Consider the following 24,850-nt stretch of genomic DNA (forward strand, 5'->3'; position numbering starts at 1 on the left):
GGCAGAAACAGCTGGAAAAAAATGATCAGCTTCTGCACTCCGGTTCACTTGGGGCCCTTATAAGTTTAATGTTTAAGTAAGATTCTTCCCATGAAAAATGTCATCCATCTGTCCGTCTTCCTTCCCCTCCCTCCCCCCCCCAGCAGTTCTGGAGAGAAGGACCGTGGGGTTGTCCCTTCCCATAAGAAGTCTTACTGTGTTGTCAGAGTAAGGGAGATGGTGTTTTACTCTATTGCAGATAGAGCTAACTTATACATCGTGTCAATCAAAAGCATTCATAGGATGATTTCCCTCCTGTAAAAACTTTAAAATAAATTTAGGAGGGAGGAGGATTTTGACACACGTTTGGATCAGCTGTCTAAGAAGGTTGTATCAGAAATAACTTCAGTTGTGACGAGTTGTAATACACATCACAACTGGACCTTTCCTCCCTTCTTATTTGGAGTTGGATATTGCTAAAAAGGACAGAACAATTTAAGGTTTCGTATCATTTGAAAAGAAGTTATAACTTCTGTTTAGCTAGCCACTGTTTTGACAGTTGTACCGATTTTGATAACTCTGACAGAAGCCTGAGAGCGAAGGAGACCAGGAGAGAGCCTGTCACCTATTGTACAATTGGAATTTAATCTGATAAATATCTTTTTTTTCCCAAAAATGTTCTTAGTAACTCATTTCCTTAAATCCTGTTATTGCCTTTCAGTTTAAAAAAAAAAAAACAAAACCAAAACAAAAAAAAACCACAAAAGAACTAACACCACCGCCACCCCCCCAAACCCAAGAATAAAACCCCTTTTCCTGAAAGCTTTCAAATACTATTGCTGTCTTTTTCCATTTATAACTATCTAAGAATAGGATTCCTCCTATTTCCCAGCCCTAGACTCCAACTCGGCCCCAGGCCTGTCTCAACCTTGTGAAGGGAACTGCTTGCAATCTGCTCCCTTCCCTCCCACCCCACCCCCCTGCCAAAAAAAAAAGGTTTTAATCTCCGTTGATAATGAATGAGCACAGGTGTTTCTAGCTATTACTTTACAACAGTTATTGCCTCCTTGTTTGATAGCCATCTTGTAAAATGTGAGCCAGGAATTCTGCAGGTATGATCAGCAACCGGTGTTATGTCTTCAAGTGCTGTTTTCATTTGTGAAATTGTGTGAAAAGAAAACTTTGAAACAAAAGATGGACAAGATAACACTGTGAAGATGTTAATGCACTTTTGAAATATCTGCTGACTTGCTTTATTTCACATTTGTTGCTTAAAAGTTTATGGTACTGAATGGAGGAGCTGATGAAGCACTACAAGATGAGAAGAAATGGTTTGTATTGCTAAGACAGAAGGGGGCTAGGGAAAAAAGAATTAATGAACACTGTATGATAAGCCCTCCAGGTATAGAGCAGAATACACTAATAGCCTTCCCAAAAGTAGCTTTTGTAGGAATACCCCCTTCAGAGCCAGTCAGGTGCCACTGCATTCAGAGCTGCACTAAAAGCCCACGGAGGCCTTCCGTCAGCTGCAGTTTGTTTCTGGATCATGCATTTTCATGGGAAGGGGTCTAAAAGTAAGCAGCAATCTGGGACGTGGTGGTTTATTTATGGAGAGTAGCCAGGTTTTGTTGTATTTTGGGCTTCAAGTAAGGTATGTCTTGAGAACATGTGAAAGAAAACCTTAAAGTGTATAAGCAACATGATGCATCTCTCTTGGGGAGGAAGCACCACCACAAAATAGAGCAGTCCAACTTCACTAGAACACTGAGTACAATTATGTTCTATTTCTGAGCTTGTTTACAATAATCTATAAACAGATTCTGCAAATACTGTTTTTTCAGAAAGGAAAGAAAACCTTTTTGTGCCTCTTTAAATTGCATAGTTTGCTCTCCAACTCACATGACTTTGCAAAAAGTGTAACCTTTTCCATTTAGCTGAGGAGTCATGAGGAAGGTTCTCGAGCTGAGATTTGTCTTTAATATTAAGAGGAATGTGATATTATGAAAGTGGCATACAGTACTCGCGACATCAGCGTGCACTACTTAGCAATCTTCTGGAGGCAGCACTCAACGTACGTAGGAAGTCTAGTCACCTTTATGGCTTTTTATGATAACGTGTAAGCTGTAGGAGTACATGTTGGCTACATGGAGCTCTGCTCTCACTGCTTACTGTGTCAAAGTCATCTCAGAGGACACTAGTGTCACTCATGCACCATGCTCCAAGTCAAAAAGAAGTGGATTTAAACAGATGACTCTCCTCTGCCCCGTACAGAATATCCTTTGAATTTTCGTGCACTCTCGTTCATCAACTTCTTACATACATCCCTGCAAAATTTCAGTCTTGGCCCCATCACCCTCGCTTATCCCATTCTCTGTATAATGGCCATTCAAACCTCACTAAGAAAACCGCGCCCTCAAGTAGACATGCATACGATCGCTTTTCCTTTCACAGGTCTATGGCAAAATTATTCAGCCATTGAGCTTTCCCTTATCAAGGGTAAAGGACATCTCTGTCTTGCCTTTGTGGGTCTGGTTTCACAATCCTTCCCAAGCAGCACACTTTCGATGTGGTTAGCCCTGCTGGCGGCTAGCCTGGCTCTCCTCCCAGCCCTCTGGTTTTGCTCTGACTTGTTCTCCTTTCTCAAAAGATATCCACAAGTTCTCTGGTTAATTGAGACACCTAGTGCATTTTAGGTACTGTAGAGAGAAATGAGCTAGACCAACACAGATGGTGAAGCTGCTGAGAGTGGTGCAGTTCATAGTTTTATGAGCAGTGAGGATACAGCAGCAAAGTTTGGGATCATATGTGTTGAGGCATGAAGTCATGGATCAAAGGTGAACTGTCTCTCCTTGCACCTACCGATCTTAAGTACTTAGAGAGCCGGTGGTAAGAATCTCACTTTAGCTGTACCCGTGGTGCATTTGTTATGCAGAGAAAAACAGAGCAAACTGATGGGAGCTTGCAAATGGTCATCATCCAGGGACTGGAGGAACTATAAACTTTCTGCCTCTCTTTCTGAATTAAATCTTGGTTTGCAAGTGGCTTTATGGGAGGAATAAAAGTCAACATAGCCAAGGAAGAAAGCTAATAATTAAAGTACTCCATAGAACTGTTGATTGGAAAGTCAGCAAGGTGTAGAAGGCTGTAGAGCTGTCTCCAAGCAAGATAATAGAAGAAAAAACCCTGTGAAGACACTTGAGATAAGACCTGGATATAAAAGGTCTTTCACTGAAATGGAAATTAACTTGAAAAGTTTGTTACTCTCTTCTACCTTGAATTTATACTAATGACGAGGAATAAGGAAATTCTGTCACTTTTAAAACTTCTTTTTTTACTTCAGTGAGAGACTAAAGACTGTGGTTTTGTGCTAGAAGTTTTTAGTTCATTTTTTGGTTAAACTAGTGGGCAAGACTTCTCACAAAAGACATCTCAGCTGGTTGTGTCTTGCCCTTCTTTTTCTGGCAGCTGAAGGTTTCCTGTTGGGAAGAAGAGGTTGTGGGGTGCCTGTTGATGGGGTTACTTGGAACTCAGCTGGATGTGACCCCCAGTGTCTCATGTCTCATCTAAGTTTGAAGTTGGATCTAACTTGAAAGTTTTTCTTGCTTTATGTGGGGGGCTGCACCATCAGAGGTCTCTTCCAAATTAAATTATTCTGTGATTCTGAAAGGAGAAATTGTGCAGTATCTCGATTTAAAAAAAAAAATCCCATTGAAATCTATAAATTAAAATGCTTTAGATCTAAAAATGCCAAACTTTAAATCCATTGATAGAGAGTACTGTTCAAAAAAGTTAGTTGACTACTAGTGTGGTTTTAAGGAGTGATAAGGACAGGAAGCGTTGATCTCTGTTTTATTACTGCACAGCTGTTTTGTTAGAAGTGTGCTGAAAACAGACCAACTGCTTTTTAGTACATATCAAACTACCGAAATCAAAGATTTTATGCAGTCTTTTAAAAATGCAAATAAATACTTTGCTGTATCATCTTTTTATATATGTTGTTTATGTCTCAAATGACTTTCCTTTCTTCTGTATCTACTTTTACAAAGTATTCCATGATTATAAATACCTTACGGGTGACAAAAATATTGCTATCTGTCCTGATACAACTAGATGGCTTCTCCCAGGATTTATAGCTGTGGACCCTATTTTTCCTGTAGCAGCACTCACACAGTAAAATAGAGAAGGAAAGGTATTAATAGCAAACAGTATGTTAGACTTCTTGACATATTTTATTGAGCCTGCTATGGTCAGAAAAAAAGCAAGTGAAAGCACTTAAAAATAATTCAGATGTCCTCTCATACTTGAGTAGGCAGGCAAAACTCACTTAATCAAAACATCTACTTGTTTCAAGAGCTTTGTGAAAGGTTTTTAAGGCTCTATTCCAGCCAGGGTGGTGTGATACCTTCTGAGGTTCAACTGAAAATCTTACCCTAATTGTTTTCAGTTTCCAATAATGTATGGAGTCTATTGTATGAGACCAGTTCCTGACAACACAGGACTGTCTTATATTAGACAAAACCACCTACTCCCTTGAAATAGTTAAGCCTCTGCTTGAGCCTTCTACTGACCTGAAGCCTTATGAAGGGACTGGCAGGTATAAACTGGTAGGTTTATACTGTAGGTATAAACACTGCGTAGCATCTAAAATCATAAATCATCCCACCTTTTTTTTTTTTTAATCCTAGTCCTGGTCAGGATGTGTTAACAGTTCTTTTTCTGTGGCATGCTTTGCTTTCATACCCACTGTGTGTTAAAGAAACAGGGAATCTTTTTTAGTCTGGTCTTGTTTACCAAAAGGCAGCTGTTGCATTCAGCTGTTACTGGGCTTTTTTCATTAAAATAGTTTCTCAAATCCACTCACAGGCTAAAGACATTGACATCTTACTGCGTGCTTGTATGTACACTTACAGGGTGACTTCTGGTTGCATGGGGAAAAAATGCAACTGCAGTTTCTCTTTCTGTGAAGGGAAAGAGCTGTTCCTTGTTCTTCAGATGCAGCAAACCTGTGCGTGCTTAAAAATTATTGCCTTCTCTCATGACTTGGTGCATGGTGTAGCAGCTAGCTGTAGCTGTTTGTCTGGTAACACACTAACATGCTTTAGGAAGTTCTAGATGTTAGTCTGTGTTTTGCTTGATAACCCAAGAGTCAAGTCACAAGAATACTCAGCATTTCAATTCCCTTCTTTGTCTCTGCAAAATAAACATTCTCATCATAGCAGAAATAACATGGTGTACTTAAACCCAAAAAACCCCACAACAGGTCAATGGTAGTTTTAACGGTTATAGATAAATCTTCTTTTCCTGTATCTCATTCAGACACTCTAAATGCAAAAACTTTGCCTAATACATTTCAGTTCTGTCTTCTGTTCACCAGTCCTGTTTGTCCCAGAGAGAGTGATGAGAAGGTAGTGTTCTGTGTTTGGTAAAGTTTCATCATTGCTTACACTGTTGTTCTATACTTAGTTTTGTGGTTTTAGGGAAATAATTTTAGGTCATCAGCAGTTGTTTTTCTGATTACAGAAATGATCTTTATCCACTAATTACGTATTTATACTGAGAAACAAGTCAGAAAACACTTAAGAATAGAAGTATGCTAGAAAAGAGAATTTGTGCAGCAGGAACAAATCATACGTGTGTTCAGCAGTCCTCCTCCACTGGCTTAGCAAGTTCAGATTAGTAGACACAATTGCCTGTAGGTTTGTATAAGAGATGTTGGTATCTAAGTCACGAAGCTGAGATAGGATGGGACCTCTTGAGGTCATCTGCTTCAGCCCCCTGCTCAAAGCAGGGTCACCTAGAGCAGGTTGCTCAAGGCCATGTCCCGTCAGAGTTTGTGTATCTACAAGGATGGAGACTCTGCAACCTCTTGGCAACCTGTGCCAGCATGTGGCCACCCTTACGATAAAAAAGACTTTTTCTTGTGTACAGAAAGAACCCCACAACCTTTAAAAATCTCCAGTTAACATTAACTTAATTCAGGAGCAACTTGATCCTTGCAGCTTTTTGATACAAATTGAAGAGCCATAAAACCTGATTCAGTTTGCATCTTAGTTAATTGCTGGAGGTTTGCAAGAGATGTGGTTACAGTTCGTCCAGTGGCATGCTTCTTAATCTGGAAAAATTCCATCTGTGGTTAATAAACATTTGCCAGGATAGAGCCTACATTGTTTATTTTAATAATTTGAAATAATTATAAATATATTTACATATGTATTTACATTTCACAGATTTTTTTTTTTTCCTTTCTCTTTTTTTAACTAATGTTTACTTGATCTTCATGTACTCAGCATCCAGGTCTGTTTGCTGAGGGAGTGAGGGTCAGAGGACACACAGGAGTGTGTGGATTCTTTGTTTCCAGATACTTGCTTAAAAGGCCTGGAATGCTACAGGTAGATGAAAAGAGCACAAATCTTGATCAGGCCAAGAACAGTTCCAGGAAATATGTATTTTGTTTTTTTCTCATTTGTCATGGCATCCTGTCTTTACTAATGAAAAGAGATTAATGTTTAACATACATAAGGGTCATAGGAAAGTGAGGTGGGGATTTGCTGCTTCTGCTAGAGCAATACTGCATCAATTGCCTAATCGGAAGTAATAAAATGATATTAACAGGCTGTGAATTTTTTTAGGTTAATAAGCAGGAACAGAGCAGTCAGTGTTTTTCAGTAAGTGTAGCACGGAAGCCAGCTGTTACTTATAAATGACATAATTCAAGCTTTAGCATGTGTGAAAATAAATAAATAAATACTCCCCTTGGTTTTCATCAACAGGCCTGCTAGGTCTCCCCAAACATGAAGTTTATTAACTACTGCAAAGTCATTCTGTGTGATGTAGTGTCTTTCTCTAATTACTGTCTGTATGTAAAGTCCAGCCACTGCTGACTAGCAATTTTGTCAATGTCCAAGGTGTTTGATAACAAAAAACATTGAAGAAATCAAATTCAATAACTGTGCATCTGTAATGGATCCCTAATGTCTTGTCTGGACTTTAGCTCAGCTATAACCCTTGCAGCACCTGCACTGCTGGAAACTCTCCTTCTAGTCATCAGCACAGATGATGCTGGGGGAGCTTAACCCTGACTGAGATGGTGGCACAGTTGGCCTGGGTGAGGGCTGATGGTCCTGGCTCTGACGATATGAGCATTCTCCAGGAAACACTTCATTCCTTTGCTGTCACCTCTGCAGCCTCAGCAAAAGTGGAGATGGGATCGCAGGTCTCGGCGTGTATTCTGGGCAACTCAGAAGTAAAATTGCCTATGGCTGGTGAGTCCAGATACTCCCACAAGAATAAAACACGTTTATTAGAAAATGCTAAAGCATTTGCAGCTTGAAATATGGGTAGAATAAAGTTCTGTGTTTCACTGTCATCCTCATATGTTATGCGACTAAAAATTGGTTCTTTGAAGGAGTATTAGGTAAATAAAACTGAAGTGAACCTTGAGCTCACTGTGGAGCAAATGCATATCATTTGAGGTAATAAAGATTCGTTACACCCTTACGTTCTTCTTGTATATGATTAAAACATTAGTCATGACACTGCCTGAGCCCAAGGCTTTCTGACTGGTTTGTGACACAGCTGAGAACAGACTTCTGAAGTCATGACCCTGCTTTTCTTACCTCTCCCCCATTGTCTTTGCTGGGTGACTAGCTGATGACTCATGCCTTGCCCTCAAGGGTGAAGTAATGCTTCCTGAGTTGTTTTATTTATTTATTTTGGAATCTGTTACTTATTTTCTTAAATCCACTAGCTATATGTGTGTGTGTGTATATCTATCTATCTATATCTATACATCTGTGTTTCCTTGTTGTCCTGGTTTCGGCTGGGATAGGGTTAAATTTCTTCCTAGTGCTGTGTTTTGGATTTAGTACGAGGAGAATGTTGATAACACACTGATGTTTTCAGTTGTTGCTAAGTGCCCTCCTAGTCCAAGGACAGCTCCCGTGCCTACTGACTGAGCTAGGTACACAAGATGGGAGGGAACATAATCAGGACAGCCAGCCCAGCTGGCTAATGGGGTATTCCATACCATGTGACGTCATGCTCAGTATATGAAGGGTAGGCGTGATCCAGGAAGTACCGATCGCTACTTGGTTATCGGTCAGCGCGGGTGGTGAGCAATTGCATTGTGCATCACTAATTTTGTATATTTTATCATTATCATTATTATTTTCCTTTTTTTCCCCTGTTCTATTAAACTGTCTTTATCTCAACCCACGAGTTTTTTCTCACTCTTACCCTTCCGATTCTCTCCCCGTCCCGCTGGGGGTGGGGGGAGTGAGTGAGCGGCTGCGTGGTATTTGGCTGCCTGCCAGGTTAAACCTCGACAGTCCTTTTTGGCGCCCAACGTGGGGCTCGAAGGGTTGAGATAACGACACATCTGACCCGAACGGGTTAAAACAAATTTGTTGTAAGCATTCATTATATCAATTTAGTACTCGATGTTCACAATGTTGATTTATTTGCTCTCAGAGTTTTTGGATCTGTTCTTGCAGTTGTGGTATATAGCACCTTACTGGCTGTCTATACTGCTGATTATCAGTTTGTATGTGGGGTTGGTCATCTCTGGGAAATGGATTAAGGTCATTGCTTTGCTATACTGTGTGACCTGGCTTTATGTTATGATAAAATTATTGGTCACGAGCCTGTACTCAGCACTGCCATCATTCCTGTTCTTCAGGAGCTATCTTTTGGAAACTATTAATAATTACACTTTTTACGTCTTCACCTCAGAGGATGAATTTAGGGGGGAGACAGGATGGGACACTTTCTCCCACTTGTTCACCTTCCCCTCCATATCTTCAGAAACTCCTTTTTCTTCTATCCTCTTCATGAAGACGTCTACAATATTCCCTGAGAATTTTGAATATCCTTGGGATGTTCAAACGAGCATGTTCATATTGCTATGTCTCCTGAATGTGGTTCAGGCCTTGTTTAGAGTTAAACAACTGTTCAGGAATACTGTCCAGAGATCAACCCCAGCAACAGATACAGTGACTACTCAAACCCCCACGACAGGCACTGTAGCTCCTTCAACCCGCACGGCAACCACTGTGGCTACTCAAACCCCTGCGACAGGCACCGTGGCTACTTCAACCCCCACAACAACCACTATGGCTACTCAGACCCCGGCAACAGTCACTACAGTTACCCCAACCCCCGCAACAGGCACTGCAGCTACCCAAACCCTCGCGACGGGTACTACAGCTGAACCAGAGGACCAACCGTCGCTGGTATCCGTCGCCCCTGTACAGAAGAAGAAATCTTTGAAGCGGAAGTCAGGTCGTGTAGAAAAGGATGATGGAAAACCAGGGCCATCACGAGGAGGGGAGGAGGAAGAGGAAGAACTCATAAACGAGACGGAAACCACCCGATCCTTATCCCTGAATGAGTTGCGAGATATGCGGAAAGATTTCGGCCGTCGTCCAGGCGAGCATATTGTTACCTGGCTGCTCCGATGCTGGGATAATGGGGCCAGTAGCCTGGAATTAGAGGGGAAGGAGGCCAAACAACTGGGATCCCTTGCTAGGGAAGCAGGTATTGACAAAGCAATTGGAAAAGGGACACAGGTCCTCAGCCTCTGGAGGCGACTGCTGTCAGGCGTAAAGGAAAGGTATCCCTTCAAGGAAGATGTTATATATCGCCTAGGCAAATGGACCACTATGGAGAGAGGTATCCAGTACCTGAGAGAACTAGGCGTGCTGGAGGTGGTTTATAGTGACCTGGATGACCCCCTAACACCCAAAGATCCAGATGACGTCCAGTGTACGCGACCCATGTGGCGGAAGTTGGTACGGAGCGCACCAGCATCGTATGCCAGTTCGTTGGCAGTACTGTGCTGGAAAGAGGAAGAAGCACCAACGGTGGATGAGGTGGTTAGCAGACTTCGGGATTTCGAAGAAACTATCTCCTCCTCCCTTGTCTCGGCTGTAGAGAAACTATCCCGAGAGGTCCAGCAACTCAAAGAGGATATGTCTTATTCTCCACCTGTACGGACCAGTATCTCAGCCATTAGGAGTCAGCGTTTTTCTCCTCAAGAGAGAGGATATAGAAAGTACACACCACGGGGCACCCTGTGGTTTTACCTGCGTGACCACGGAGAGGACATGAGGCAGTGGGATGGAAAACCTACCTTCATCCTAGAGGCACGTGTACGTGAGTTGCAAGGAAAAACAATCACACAAGGGGGTTCTCCCAGGAAAAATGCTGCTCCAGTTGTCAGGAAAAACCTGTCTCACGACGGTCCAGTTTCCAGTGAACAGTTCCCCAGACAGAGTAGAAGGGCTGATCTTACTTTGGACTGTAATTGCAATGAAGGAATTCTTGACTCACGTTTGCAAGAAGTGAGAGATGGATACTATGACCAGAACTAGAGGGGCCCTGCCTCCAGCCAGGTGGAGGAAAGGGACAACCGGGTTTACTGGACTGTGTGGATTCGATGGCCTGGCACATCAGACCCACAGGAGTATAAGGCTCTCGTAGACACTGGTGCACAGTGTACCCTGATGCCATCAAGCTATAAAGGGGCAGAACCCATTTGTATTTCTGGAGTGACAGGGGGATCCCAAGAGTTAACTGTATTGGAGGCCGAAGTGAGCCTGACCGGGAATGAGTGGCAGAAGCACCCCATTGTGACTGGCCCAGAGGCTCCGTGCATCCTTGGCATAGACTACCTCAGGAGAGGGTATTTTAAGGACCCAAAAGGGTACCGGTGGGCTTTTGGTATAGCTGCCCTGGAGACGGAGGAAATTAAACAGCTGTCCACCTTGCCCGGTCTCTCACAGGATCCTTCTGTTGTGGGGTTGCTGAGGGTTGAAGAACAACAGGTACCAATCGCTACCACAACAGTGCACCGGCGGCAATACCGCACCAACCGAGACTCTCTGATCCCCATCCATGAGCTGATTCGTCGACTGGAGAGCCAAGGAGTGATCAGCAAGACTCGCTCACCCTTCAACAGTCCCATATGGCCAGTGCGAAAGTCTAATGGAGAGTGGAGACTAACAGTAGACTACCGTGGCCTGAACGAAGTCACGCCGCCACTGAGTGCTGCCGTGCCGGACATGCTAGAACTTCAATACGAACTGGAGTCGAAGGCAGCCAAGTGGTACGCCACAATTGACATTGCTAATGCCTTCTTCTCCATCCCTTTGGCGGCAGAGTGCAGGCCACAGTTTGCTTTCACTTGGAGGGGCGTCCAGTACACCTGGAACCGACTGCCCCAGGGGTGGAAACACAGCCCTACCATTTGCCATGGACTGATCCACACCGCACTGGAACAGGGTGAGGCTCCAGAACACCTGCAGTACATTGACGACATCATCGTATGGGGCAACACAGCAGAAGAAGTTTTTGAGAAAGGGAAGAAAATAATTCAAATCCTTCTGAAATCTGGTTTTGCCATAAAACAAAGTAAGGTCAAGGGACCTGCACAGGAGATCCAGTTTTTAGGAATAAAATGGCAAGATGGACGTCGTCAGATCCCAACAGATGTGATCAATAAAATAACAGCCATGTCTCCACCAACTAACAAAAAGGAAACGCAAGCTTTCTTAGGCGTTGTGGGTTTTTGGAGAATGCATATTCCAAATTACAGTCAGATCGTAAGCCCTCTCTATCAAGTGACCAGGAAGAAGAACGACTTCAAATGGGGCCCTGAGCAACGACAAGCCTTTGAACAAATTAAACAGGAGATAGTTCATGCAGTAGCCCTTGGGCCAGTCCGGGCAGGACAAGATGTAAAGAATGTGCTCTACACCGCAGCCGGGGAGAATGGCCCTACCTGGAGCCTCTGGCAGAAAGCACCAGGGGAGACTCGAGGTCGACCCTTAGGGTTCTGGAGTCGGGGATACAGAGGATCCGAGGCCCGCTACACTCCAACTGAGAAGGAGATATTGGCAGCATATGAAGGGGTTCAAGCTGCTTCGGAAGTGGTTGGCACTGAAGCACAGCTCCTCCTGGCACCCCGACTGCCGGTGCTGGGCTGGATGTTCAAAGGGAGCGTCCCCTCTACACATCATGCAACCGATGCTACGTGGAGTAAGTGGGTCGCACTGATCACACAACGGGCCCGAATAGGAAACCCCAGTCGCCCAGGAATCTTGGAGGTGATCACGAACTGGCCAGAAGGCAAAGATTTTGACATATCCCCAGAGGAGGAGGTGACACGTGCTGAAGAAGCCCCACTGTATAATAAACTACCAGAAAACGAGAAGCAATATGCCCTGTTCACTGATGGGTCCTGTCGCCTTGTGGGAAAACATCGGAGATGGAAAGCTGCTGTATGGAGTCCCATACGCCAAGTTGCAGAAACTGCTGAAGGAGAAGGTGAATCGAGCCAGTTTGCAGAGGTGAAAGCCATCCAGCTGGCCTTGGACATTGCTGAACGAGAAAAATGGCCAGTACTCTATCTCTATACTGACTCATGGATGGTGGCAAATGCCCTGTGGGGGTGGTTGCAGCAATGGAAGCAGAACAACTGGCAGCGCAGAGGTAAACCCATCTGGGCTGCCGCGTTGTGGCAAGATATTGCTGCCCGGGTAGAGAACCTGACTGTAAAAGTACGTCACGTAGATGCTCACGTACCCAAGAGTCGGGCTACTGAGGAACATCAAAATAACGAGCAGGTGGACCAGGCTGCAAAGATTGAAGTGGCTCAGGTGGATTTGGACTGGCAACATAAGGGTGAACTATTTATAGCTCGGTGGGCCCATGACGCGTCAGGCCATCAAGGAAGAGATGCAACATATAGATGGGCTCGTGATCGAGGGGTGGACTTGACCATGGACGCTATTGCACAGGTTATCCACGAATGTGAAACGTGCGCTGCAATCAAACAAGCCAAGCGAGTAAAGCCTCTCTGGTATGGAGGACGATGGTTGAAATATAAATATGGGGAGGCCTGGCAGATTGATTATATCACGCTCCCACAAACCCGACACGGTAAGCGCTATGTGCTCACCATGGTGGAAGCAACCACCGGATGGTTGGAAACATATCCTGTGCCCCATGCCACTGCCCGGAACACCATCCTGGGCCTTGAAAAGCAAGTCCTGTGGCGACATGGCACCCCAGAAAGAATTGAGTCAGACAACGGGACTCACTTCCGAAACGCCCTCATAGACACCTGGGCCAAAGAGCATGGCATTGAGTGGGTCTATCACATCCCCTACCATGCACCAGCCTCCGGGAAAATCGAACGATACAATGGACTGCTAAAAACTACGCTGAGAGCAATGGGTGGTGGGACATTCAAACATTGGGACACACATTTAGCAAAGGCCACCTGGTTAGTCAATACCAGGGGATCTGCCAATCGAGCTGGCCCTGCCCAATCAAGACTCTTACGTACTTTAGATGGAGATAAAGTCCCCGTCGTGCATATGAGAAATATGCTGGGGAAGACAGTCTGGGTTACTCCTGCCTCTGGCAAGGGAAAACCCATCCGTGGGATTGCTTTTGCTCAAGGACCTGGGTACACTTGGTGGGTGATGCGAAAGGATGGGGAGGTCCGGTGTGTACCTCAAGGGGATTTGATTTTGGGTGAAAATAGCCAGTGAACTGAATTTTGATGTCAACTGTTACATGATATTGTATGTCATTATTTCTATGATATAGCAGTGGTATAGCAGTGAAAATCACCCAGATTAGTGAAGAATGAACTAACTCCGATGAAACCGAGCGAAGTGCAACGATGATAGAACTGGACGAGCGCAGCAGTACCGAAATGAGAACTGGCTTCAGGATGCAACGGCCCAACACCGCACACCATCTCTTCGGCCCTGAAAGACTGTTATAACAGATGGAGCCCAAAGTCATGGACTAAATGAACTCAGTGGACATTTTAGAGGGATAGTCCATAGACCGAGGGAATGATATCTGTGCGTGCATATATATATATGTGTGTATATATAAAGAAAGATAGTGGTGGTTAATTGAAATGTATTAAAAAAGATGTGAGACCTAAGCACGACGTAAATGGTATGGAATAAGGGGTGGATACTGTCCTGGTTTCGGCTGGGATAGGGTTAAATTTCTTCCTAGTGCTGTGTTTTGGATTTAGTACGAGGAGAATGTTGATAACACACTGATGTTTTCAGTTGTTGCTAAGTGCCCTCCTAGTCCAAGGACAGCTCCCGTGCCTACTGACTGAGCTAGGTACACAAGATGGGAGGGAACATAATCAGGACAGCCAGCCCAGCTGGCTAATGGGGTATTCCATACCATGTGACGTCATGCTCAGTATATGAAGGGTAGGCGTGATCCAGGAAGTACCGATCGCTACTTGGTTATCGGTCAGCGCGGGTGGTGAGCAATTGCATTGTGCATCACTAATTTTGTATATTTTATCATTATCATTATTATTTTCCTTTTTTTCCCCTGTTCTATTAAACTGTCTTTATCTCAACCCACGAGTTTTTTCTCACTCTTACCCTTCCGATTCTCTCCCCGTCCCGCTGGGGGTGGGGGGAGTGAGTGAGCGGCTGCGTGGTATTTGGCTGCCTGCCAGGTTAAACCTCGACACTTGTTTATAAAAAGAATCCTACTGAGGTCTTTATGAGCACCCAGAATATAACCATTCAGTTTTCACTGTTCAACCTTTTTTTTCCTCTAAGTTCTTTGCTGTTTCCTGCGTTGGTTTATCTACAATATTGCATTACGCTTAAGCCATTAGATAACCATAGAAATGTCTGGAAAAGACAGAGGTTGTGTCTCCACAGCATTGTTTAGGTTCAGGGATGCCTTTTCTCATAGGGGAGATGGCTTTTCTAGGCTGCTGTTTGTCTGCTGCTCCCAGACTTCCTTCTGTACTATCTGCAGCCAAATACTTGTAAGTAAGCTCTCATCAATGCTTGGCAGAGGAAATTTGTTTCATCAGGAAACAGGCACATTTAGCATGGATTTTTCTCAAAGTAATTTGGGAGAATTAAAAAGTTGGCAGAATTATATGTTGTAATCATAGATGGTGGCCCCGCATTTGTCATTATGGCAGCAGCACATGCCGCAGAAGAACCTTAATCTCCTAGGCCAGTCAAAGCAGTGGGATGTAATCGAGCATCGGCCTCGCAGCAGCTTAGCAGATAGCATATGCATGTTCCTACCTTATAACCATATTGGAAATTGTGACCGTTTACTGTTACTTACAATATATCAGATAGCAGTTTGGGTTTTGTTTATAATTACACCACCTGTGGGCTGTAGCAGACTGCTTGCTCATACAAATGCCCTGCAAGTGATACTGAATGTGGAAGTAATATTCAAGAGTGTCATCTAGGATGCTAGAATAAAAATGAACATCTAAAATAATGAATGTGTTTCTTTAAAAAACACAGCTACTTACAGTTAAAAAAACCCCAAACACCAAACTGCCATAACAACGTAATAATGCTATTATGAAGTTGAAAGCAAATTTGCAAGAGACTCATTAATGTACATGACATGAATGCTTGAGTAAGAGAAGGGAGTGAAAAATAACAGAGATTAAATAACTTTCCCAATTAATTAGTCTGTGGCTTCTCTTACGTTTTCTGAAGTATTTTTATCTTTCATTTTGAGTTTGAATTTGTCACATTATACTGGTTTCTCCAGGTGCAAAAGTTTTACTGAAAACATACAGCATTACAAGAGACGAAGCTGTTCTGACAACGTGTTGATGATGGTGAACTCCTGGCAGCGAAACAAATGAGCAATTCAGCTAATCAGTGTTTGACTTCTATAATGTGTCTATTGGACAAATACAAGATCAACTCAACTGATCTTTCAGAAAACAAAACCAAATTAGTCACTCCAGAAAAATGCAGGGAGCACGTCTTAGTGTTGCAACTTGTTTGTCACAAAGCACTAGATGCTAATGTTGTGTACTTTTTTTTTCCCCTCCTGTAGGTGCCTGAGATTATAAGCTCTATTCGACAAGCAGGAAAAATTGCTCGTCAAGAAGAGTTTCAGAATAATCTCTCAGATGTTGAAGACCCTTTTGCCAAAAAATTTGAGGTGCTGTTCTGTGGACGGGTGACAGTAGCACATAAAAATGCACCTCCAGCACTCATAGATGAATGCATAGAGAAATTTAATCGTGCAAGTTGTACAAAAAAATCAGATTTCAACTTATCATCCCAACAACATGAAACTGCCAATAACTTCGGAGGCTTCTCTTTCAGCAACAAATTTCGGTCTGTCTTCCAGCCCTTGGTCGGTGAAGAGGAGGAGAAAAGGCCAATTAGGAAATCATTTTCTCAGCCTGGGCTTCGTTCCTTTGCTTTTAAGAAGGATTTGCAAGAGGGAAGCCATAGGAGTAACAGCTTTGTCAGGTCTTTTGAAGAAGATGCAATTTCACTGAACCTTAAAAGTCAACTTATCTATGGACACAGTGTTGTGCAGCCAACAGACATTGCAGAAAACCGGACAATGTTGTTTACGGTAAAGCAAGATTTGCAGCTATTGATGGCGTTTTCATGTGTCAGAATTTGGAGTGGCAAACACCAAAGCAGATGTTCTGACAGATGGCAGTTACTTCTTTAATAACTTAATTGCAATTACAGAACTTAACTCGTGTATTTTTCTAGAAAGCATTACCAGTCAGTGTAAATTGTTTAACATAGTCAAAATTAGTTTACATTAAATAGTTTAAAACAGCACTACCTGAAACATTGGGCTTCTAAAGACAGCTTTTAGAAAGCTACAGCAAGTTAGTAGGTATTTTTACAATTGCAAAATGATATGTACAGTTACACTAACTAGTAACAGAAGAAATAAATTTCCACATGAATGAGTTACCTGTAGCTAGAGCAGAAGGACTAAAGCATGACTGTGGGCTAGTGGACTTTATATCCCATGAGAAGCAGTGTAATTCGTGGTGTTCCTGTTGCCAACATATCTGTGTAATGATGGAATAGTGTAGTAACTTCCTAGGCTCCTCCACTCCTGTCCTACTTTTGTGTGGCTAGCAATGCCCTTGCCTTCATAGGTGAGCAGCAAAAGTATTTTTCAAGACCTGAGAAACAAGTAAGGAATGTGTTAGTTGCTCCTCTTACAATCCTCATGATAGATAAGTAATATAACATATTTTCTGTATCTTGTATCTTATGATCATAATGCAAACCTGGAGCTGATATTGCAATGCATGGCTGCCATAAGGTCATCTTGGATCTGTCAGCTGCTGTTGGGGCTGGGAGTTTTTAAGGACAGTAACAGAGTGGAGTGGTTGCAGTTACAGCAGGTTTTTCAGAGAGGGGGAAAGAGAAGTGCTGTTTTAAGAAGGATTGCCAAAGTGTTATATCTGTAAAAAGTACCACACAGAAAGAGGTGTAGTTAGCTGATTTAAAACTTCTGTTTAGTCGTGGCAGGCTGGCGTCAAAGAGAGAAGTGGAAGAAGGTAGAGAGAAATTTTGTGCTCCAGTAAAAACAATTCCATGTTTACCTTCTTCCCTGAGCACGTATTTCACACAGAACGTATAGACGCCCTTTATAATAAGGTCTAATTTTTAAACAAGTCCTGACTCCATTATTAATTCCTGGCATATGTTTTAGAGATAGGGAGATTACAGATGGACTACTTAGGTCCAGATCTTCTTACTCCAGTGAGTGCATTTTTAATTTATATTAAATAGATGCAACAGTTCTCACAGACACATGCAGCTTCAGCCTGAATATAATGTCAGTCACCTGCTGACAGGCTCTACTGATCAGGCTTTCTATCTTGGGTTGCTTTTTGCCTAGGAAAATACTGTTTAGTATGCACAGTTGTATTCTTTTGCCATTCAGCCAGTCTGAATTCAGCTGAATATAAGGAAGTGAAGTAACCGTGGTTTGTGCCTCCAGTATCCACAAGCTAGCAGCTCGTGGCAGAGCTCAGTTTGTTGGTTAGCTGTCCCCCATGTTCAGCAGGCTCTAAGTAATGATATCCATACAGCATGCACCTTTGCTTATCGGTTTGTGTGTGGCTACATACGAAATGCTTAAAAGTAACTTATATCCAGAGGAAAAAAATTGTTTATATTTTCTCAGTTGAAGTTCTTACCTAGATTTTCCCCAGGACTGCAGCAGAGGTTGGTGTATGAGGTGTGGAAAAATGTTCGCATGAGTCTCCTGACCTGGTTCAGACAGTCCTGATTTTGATATCTCTTCCTGAAGAACTGCTTTCCTAGGCAATTTCTTAGGATTTCAGGTTTCTTTATTATTTTTAGGCTGTTCTCCTGGCTGTATTTTGGGGGGGATGTATTGGGGTTTTTTTTCCCCTTGTTCAGTTGGCTTCAAATGATCCCTGCTGCCCTGGACCAAGTGTGAAAGGAGTATGTGGGGCAGAGCGCAGGAGGAGCCTCTCACTGCAGGGAGGGGAAGGCAGCAGGGAGCAGGAGGAGGCTGCTGAGTAGGTGTTGGAAGCAATAACCCCATAAACACATGTGAGGTCAGCCCTGGGGACAATACAAGGAAACCAGCAGGGAGTTGGGGAAAATCATTGTGACTGGTTGAAGTGAAAGAAGAGATGGAAGGTGAATGCACAGGACCATTTTTAGACACACAGAGGTGGCATATCTCACTTGATCCATTTACACACAGAATTCCCTCCTTTCCCTTCCTTAAGAAATTACAGGTATATTGGTTCTGCTGATCTTTTTAAGTGCATCTTTTGGGATGTGTTAGTGGTTGAAGCTTCAGCAGGTTTGTTTAAGTCATGCTCAGATTCTACCCATCTTCCCTAAAATCTGATACAAGACTTGTCCTTAGCAGACTTTCTGATGTGCTAGAAACTATGAGGAATTTAAATTTTAGCTGTTAAAACGTTACAAAGATGTTGCCAGAAGCTGTAAAATTGAAAACAATAGTTTCACCTTAAAAATGCCCTTTGCCCATCAAAAGTTAGCGTCAGGTTTTGGAACACTGCTGTACAAATGGCCTACAGATTATATTGAGTTAGAAAATATATTCCAGTAAGCTCATTTTTATAGTTTGAGTTAAAGCCTTTGAATTAAATGCTATGTGTGTCTTAAATAAATTAATAAAACCCTAAAAAATAATTAGGTGGAATACAGGTAGAGGCACACACTTGGATTTACATTTTAGGACAATTTCGTTAAGTAGCTTTTGGGAATGTGGTATGTGCCAAACCTGCAGAAAATAAGAAAAGGGAGTGTGAGTATATTTTCTCAGTGCAAATTAAGTTACTTGTGGTATAATATTACTCTCATCTAATTAAACAGTATTCTCAGTCTCTTGTCTCAAATATGAAGCTAAATCTCAGTTCAGTGGTGTGCAGAGCTCTAAATGCCAAATCCATGTTGTTTCAGTATTCCCTCTTTCTCTGGTAATAATAAACTAATGGGTCTAAATATATAAGTAGAAAAAAAATTAAGATTTATGTCCAGGAAGCATTTTTATAGCGAGACAAAAGGAAGTGTAATGTTACTTGTTATCATCTTGCTATTTATTTTGCTCTTTTTAGATTGGACAGTCTGAAGTTTACCTTATCAGTCCTGACACAAAAAAAGTAGCAATTGAAAAAAGCTTTAAAGAAATATCCTTTTGTTCTCAGGTAAGATTGCAGTGTATTCTTTCTCTCTTTTTTTTGTTTAAATATTCTCCATTTGTGAATGCTCATGTTCTCCTCTCTCCTAGCATTTCAAATGGATTCTCATCCCAGCGGTTTCAGTAATTGCTATTGACAAGTTGCTAGTTAATCAGTAATTTTGTAAAACTGTCATTCTTTTCTCGTGCTTTGCATTGTAATTTCTGAGGTAAAGACTCACTTCTGTGTGTGGTGGATGAGTAATATGAGCTAGAAGGAATACCCTGGTCAGTTCTAGTTTGAAATTTCAGCGGGCATGATTCACAGTTGTGCAAATCTGGGATTCTCCGAGACATATTTTTCAAGAAGTGATAATGAAAGGAGATAAATGATATGTAAGAGTTCTCTGAAAAATACTTCAAAAATACTTTTTTTTCCAAGAGTATAAATTGCATGTATGTAAAAGAAGAGAATCCTCTGCGATGTAGAGGTAGTGTGTGTGATGCACTGAGGGCAAGCATATTTCAGAGCCTCCTCATTCACTATTAATCCCTGTTACTTATCCCACAGAGTGTGCTTCCCTGTCCTTCACTTATTTTCGTGGCTCTGATTTTGATTTTGCATGGATTATGTGAGGGTGCAATTTATCTAATGGCTTATTTCGAGTGGTGATGTTTTGAAAGAGATGCAGCTTACACATGTTAAGATGCAGTAATGGCATTGCGTAGGTTACGCGGGCATGTGATTCACACTCAGCTCAGCGGTGTGAGGGCGGAACAGTTACGTCACGTCAAGGACATTGGACAGCTCGGGCAATTACAGCACTCCTGTGTGGGCAGCTGCACTAACTGCTGGCAGGTCCTCTGTACAGGAGCGGAGGATTCTCCTTTGAGAGTTACTCAAGTATCAACCTGCAGACTGAAACGACTGTTCATAAAGACATTTCATAGACCAGTTGCTTTTGTTAGCTAACCAGTGTCATGATGCAGGGATTTGTCTTTCACTAGCCGTTTTCTGTCCTGCAGGGCATTATTTGTATTTAGTTTGTCTGTGTACCAGATTTGATTCAGTTTAAGTGAATGGGGAAATTGAATTTAATTCATTAAACTAGGATAGAGTCCTTAAAGAACACTTAATTCCTTTAAAATGTGTTATAGATTATTTTAGTTTAAAACCCTGAGAAATTACCCTGAACTATAATTATATAAATAAACTTTCATTTATTGAGGAATGGATAGTTTAACTAAAAATTCACCTTGAATTAAGCTAATGCAATGCTTGTTTGTACTGTGGGCCTTGGGTGGGAATATGACCTAATATACCAGGATGTGAATTTTGCCACTCTTTCTTGCACTAGGAACTATTTTGCACTTGGCTTACTTGCATAGTGCAGGTCTACTCAGTGCATTACAGGCTCTCGTCTTAATGATATTGGGGCAAAGCTTTTTTTTTTTTTGCAGTAGGTTTATTTACCCATTTTTAAATATAAGGAATATGATTTGCTGTTATTTGCTTCTAGCTTTTTGGGATTTTTTTTTTTTTCATAAATGACTTTGTTTTTTAATTTGATGAGGATAGCTTTCATCACTAAACATACAGGTACCTATTCTGAAAATTTCAGAGTAAATGTAAGTAGTTTGCATGCTGTCAGATCAAGACCTTTGAAGAGAACTCCTTGATCACAGAAAAATCTTTATCACCATGTTCCCTTAGGCCATCTTCTTAGGCAGGAGCTAGTTAGGTAGACTTTGTCACTTGCCCTGAAGGTCAGCAGATGGTTGTGCTCCTCAGAACAGTAGGAATGAGATTCTGATTGAATTCTCCCTTCCTGTCTGAAGAATGTGCTACTGGGCAGATGTTATGTCAGTTGGGCAAATATTGGTATTGGGGTACAGAGGGCTTTTCCCCCCAGTATGCACATTTCAGAAGACTTGACGGAACGATCTTACGGACTCATCTTGATCGTACAAGAACTTCCATAACCTTTTCTTGGAGGCACTGGAGTTAAATTATAAGGGAGATCGGAATCAGTATTTAATTTCTAGAGTGCCCAATCCATCAGTGAGATATTATAATGGCAGAAAGAAGTATGTGGTCCTGGGGCAGTATCTGAATTAGCTAATCTGAAACAGCTAAGACCGTTTGCCAGTTTGTCGCAGTTTTGTGTGCAGGGCTGTGATCCCAGGTGGGCTCCCTCCACAGTAGCAGCTGGGTCTTCAGGAGAAGAAATGGGCTTTCAGAAGAAGAAACAAGGGCTGGAGGGGTTAGAGAGGGGGCGTTCTGTACACATCTCTGTGGATGATGGAGAGAGAGAGAGTCTGTGGGTCGCATCAGCCTATTCTTGCTTTATCACATAGGTGCCTCCTAAAACGCTTAGCCTGGACATCCAATGGAGCTAGAGTTGGAGAAGCTGCAGGCTTCACATCATTTGAATGTCCTTCTGATCTTTTTGTTCTCATGGCATATTAGTGCCTGATGTTTGCGTAATAAAGCCTTTGTTATCTATGTGTAATTGTCACATTCCAACAAACCGGGTATCTCCATATATGTTAAATTATTTTCCTTCATTCAGCTGGCATTCTCTGAAGGTTTATTGTTAGTATTTCGAATGATAAGACAACGTTGTTCGGATTGCTTAAGGATATCTGATGCTATAACATGTTGTTTTTTGGGACACCTGGCCATTTTGTTTTATAGAAGTATTCACTTTTTATGCTTTTTAAATGCTTTTTTTTAATGTTTTCTTCATGATAAAAAGACAAAGAGATATTCAGTGATTCTTGACGTGTTAACAAGGAAAAGCAAAAAAAGGCAACAAAAAAGTACTGCTTGGCATCTTCAGATTGTTTAAATTTCACTGAAATTTCTGATTTACTGTGATTCATCATTATGATTTTTGATACAACAGTTTATTGCCTCTCTTTGCCTGACTTTAATATTGTTGTGCCATGACAGCTAGAAGGTAGTAAAATGGTGCTGAGTGTAATTGAATTCCTATAAACAGGCTCTACCACTGTGCATGTAATTCATCATCATAAGTTTGTTTTTTGGTTTTTGGTTTTTTTTTTTTTTTTTTTAAAACCAAGAATGTTGCACTGGGATCATCTAACTCTATTCATCTGAACGTCTTTTCATAAAAGAAAAAAATTCCCAGCAATTAAAAAACCTTCTTAGCATTTTACCAGGATGTACTGTTTATCTACTGTTGCAAGTAGATTGTGCCTGAATTTGCATGCCTTTTAGGAGAAATAAATGCTCCCATGAGTGATCTTTAAGTAATATATTTAACCATTTTCATTTTTTAACTAGCCAAGCTTTTCTTTAGGTGAAAAAAAATTTTTATCCATTTTTCACTATTGCTTTGATTTGCTCTTACAAAGGTAAAGCAATTGATGACCGCTTAAGCAAAAGAGAAGAAAAAGAGCGAGCTTTTTTCCCCATGCTATTTCCGATATTGAGTAAAATATATCTTGAATGGTATTTCTTCATCCTTGTAAGTGTTTTCCAATGGATCTATTATAATTCAGTCATTAAAAAAAAAAAAAACCACACAAAACCAACAAACATCCTCCGACTTAAGTGAAATTTAAAAGATTAATGAAGTAATAGGTTCTATAACAGAATAGATTTTTAATGGCCAGATGACTTCAATGTAGCTGAACAGAGATATGTGACCTATCTGTAATGCTGTTGGGCCTTCCATGCTTTTGTTACTGGAAAAAATACAGGTACAAAATATTGAAAGTAAATATGACTGCTTCATTACTGTTGTTTTTGTGCTAGGGAATTAGACATGTGGATCACTTTGGGTTCATCTGCAGAGAGTCTTCAGAAAATGGAGGCTTCCACTTTGTTTGCTACGTGTTTCAGTGTACAGATGAAGCACTGGTAAGTGAAAGAAAAGAAGAGCCTCACAGAATATTAGGCCCTAAAAGCCTTCTATTGCTCTGTATTTTACTAAATGTCTTCAAATCCTGCTCCACTCAGAAATACAATTATTTCAAAAATGTAACTAACGTAGCAGTCTGCAAAGGAACTTTTAATTTGTTTTAAAAGCAGAAGTTTAAATCCCCTTTAAAATCCAATAAAAATTCCTTTCATTGCACAAACTAAGTTAGACTGTATGCCTCTTTTTTTGGAACAGATTTTTTTAATAGTGTACTTGTTAAGAAAATCAGGACTACACTACTGTGCTCTAGGTCAGGCCAGTGTGTCACAACTGCAGTAAACTTTTTTTATCACAGACAAGAAAAGATTTCTAGATAGAGGTAATATATTTTATTAGACCACAGTAATAAAATCGGATGGCCTGGAAGAGATACAACTTCACGATGAGTTTTGTCTTGCTTGTTTGTGCGCAGAAGGGGCATGGGAACAGCTTTTCTTTTTAAGCATAAGCACATTCCCAAACAAGCGTCAGTATCATTCTAAAAGACTGTTGTGTTTGTGTTAAGAAAAACAGAAGCTCAATGGAGGAGTGAAATTCTGTTCTTTTGCACTCTGTTCTTTTCAGGTTGATGAAATCATGATGACATTGAAACAGGCTTTCACCGTAGCTGCTGTGCAACAAACTTCCAAGGCACAGCCCCAGCTCTGTGAAGGATGTCCTATGCAAAGCTTGCATAAACTCTGTGAAAAGATAGAAGGTGAGGTTTAAAGAATTTTCTGATTGAATATTTTTTCTAACAGTTTTACTGGGGGACAATCTTACATGTGAAACTCTAAGGGAATGAATACTTAAAAAGAGCTTGGGACTTGGGGTGGAGGGTTGAAAGCCAGTCTTTGTTTAGAGGACTGCAATGTAAAGTTATCTGTAAGGTAATAAGAATTTTCTAACAAAAGTTATGCTCCTTGTATTTTAGTTGAATTTTTTAAAACTGATTAAGAGTCTAAATATTACTGAATTGCAGCTAGCTTGGCTTTATTAACCATATAAACAGAGGATTGTACATAAGGAACTTCTCAAGAATACATGCTGCAATAGCTATGACCTGCTGTCCTATTGAATCCACTTAGATACTGGCATTACAGTACCACTAAACACGAACCAGACAATGAGCTTTTAATATGCATGTTTGTGGTGTTGATCTATGTCCTTCATGAAAATACAGCAGTTAGAATTGTAGTTGTTGCCCAGAAAACAAGTTCAAGACAAAAAAAAAATCTCTTTGCATTTCAGCAAATTTCAGTTAGGTTTTGTTCATTTAAGCGATGTTTGGGGTGAATGAAGGGCAACAGCAGCTTGACAGATCACATGACAGTAGCTTGTTGGACTAAAACCTATCTAGTATTAATTTGATGAAACTGGAGAACTTCCAAAATTACTTTTCACTCTATTTTGGTCTTCAGCTAGCTATAATTTTTGAGAAATTT

General features: G+C 41.5%; 1 protein-coding gene across 2 annotated transcripts in view; it reads left to right on the forward strand.

Annotated features, from left to right (window-relative positions):
* TBC1D1 (TBC1 domain family member 1) overlaps positions 1–24,850 on the forward strand; it is a 121,458-nt gene that overhangs the window by 42,940 nt on the left and 53,668 nt on the right. The window contains exons 3-6 of one of the 2 annotated variants that reach the window (XM_075148901.1): positions 15,859–16,392; positions 19,415–19,504; positions 23,261–23,365; positions 23,991–24,123. In XM_075148901.1, coding sequence (XP_075005002.1) covers positions 15,859–16,392; positions 19,415–19,504; positions 23,261–23,365; positions 23,991–24,123 — 862 coding nt within the window. Of the gene's footprint in view, positions 1–15,858; positions 16,393–19,414; positions 19,505–23,260; positions 23,366–23,926; positions 24,124–24,850 lie in introns of those variants that run through there. The other variant, XM_075148902.1, reaches the window with a different exon arrangement.

This window comes from Calonectris borealis, chromosome 4 (assembly GCF_964195595.1).
Source record: "Calonectris borealis chromosome 4, bCalBor7.hap1.2, whole genome shotgun sequence".
Taxonomy (NCBI): Eukaryota; Metazoa; Chordata; class Aves; order Procellariiformes; family Procellariidae; genus Calonectris; species Calonectris borealis.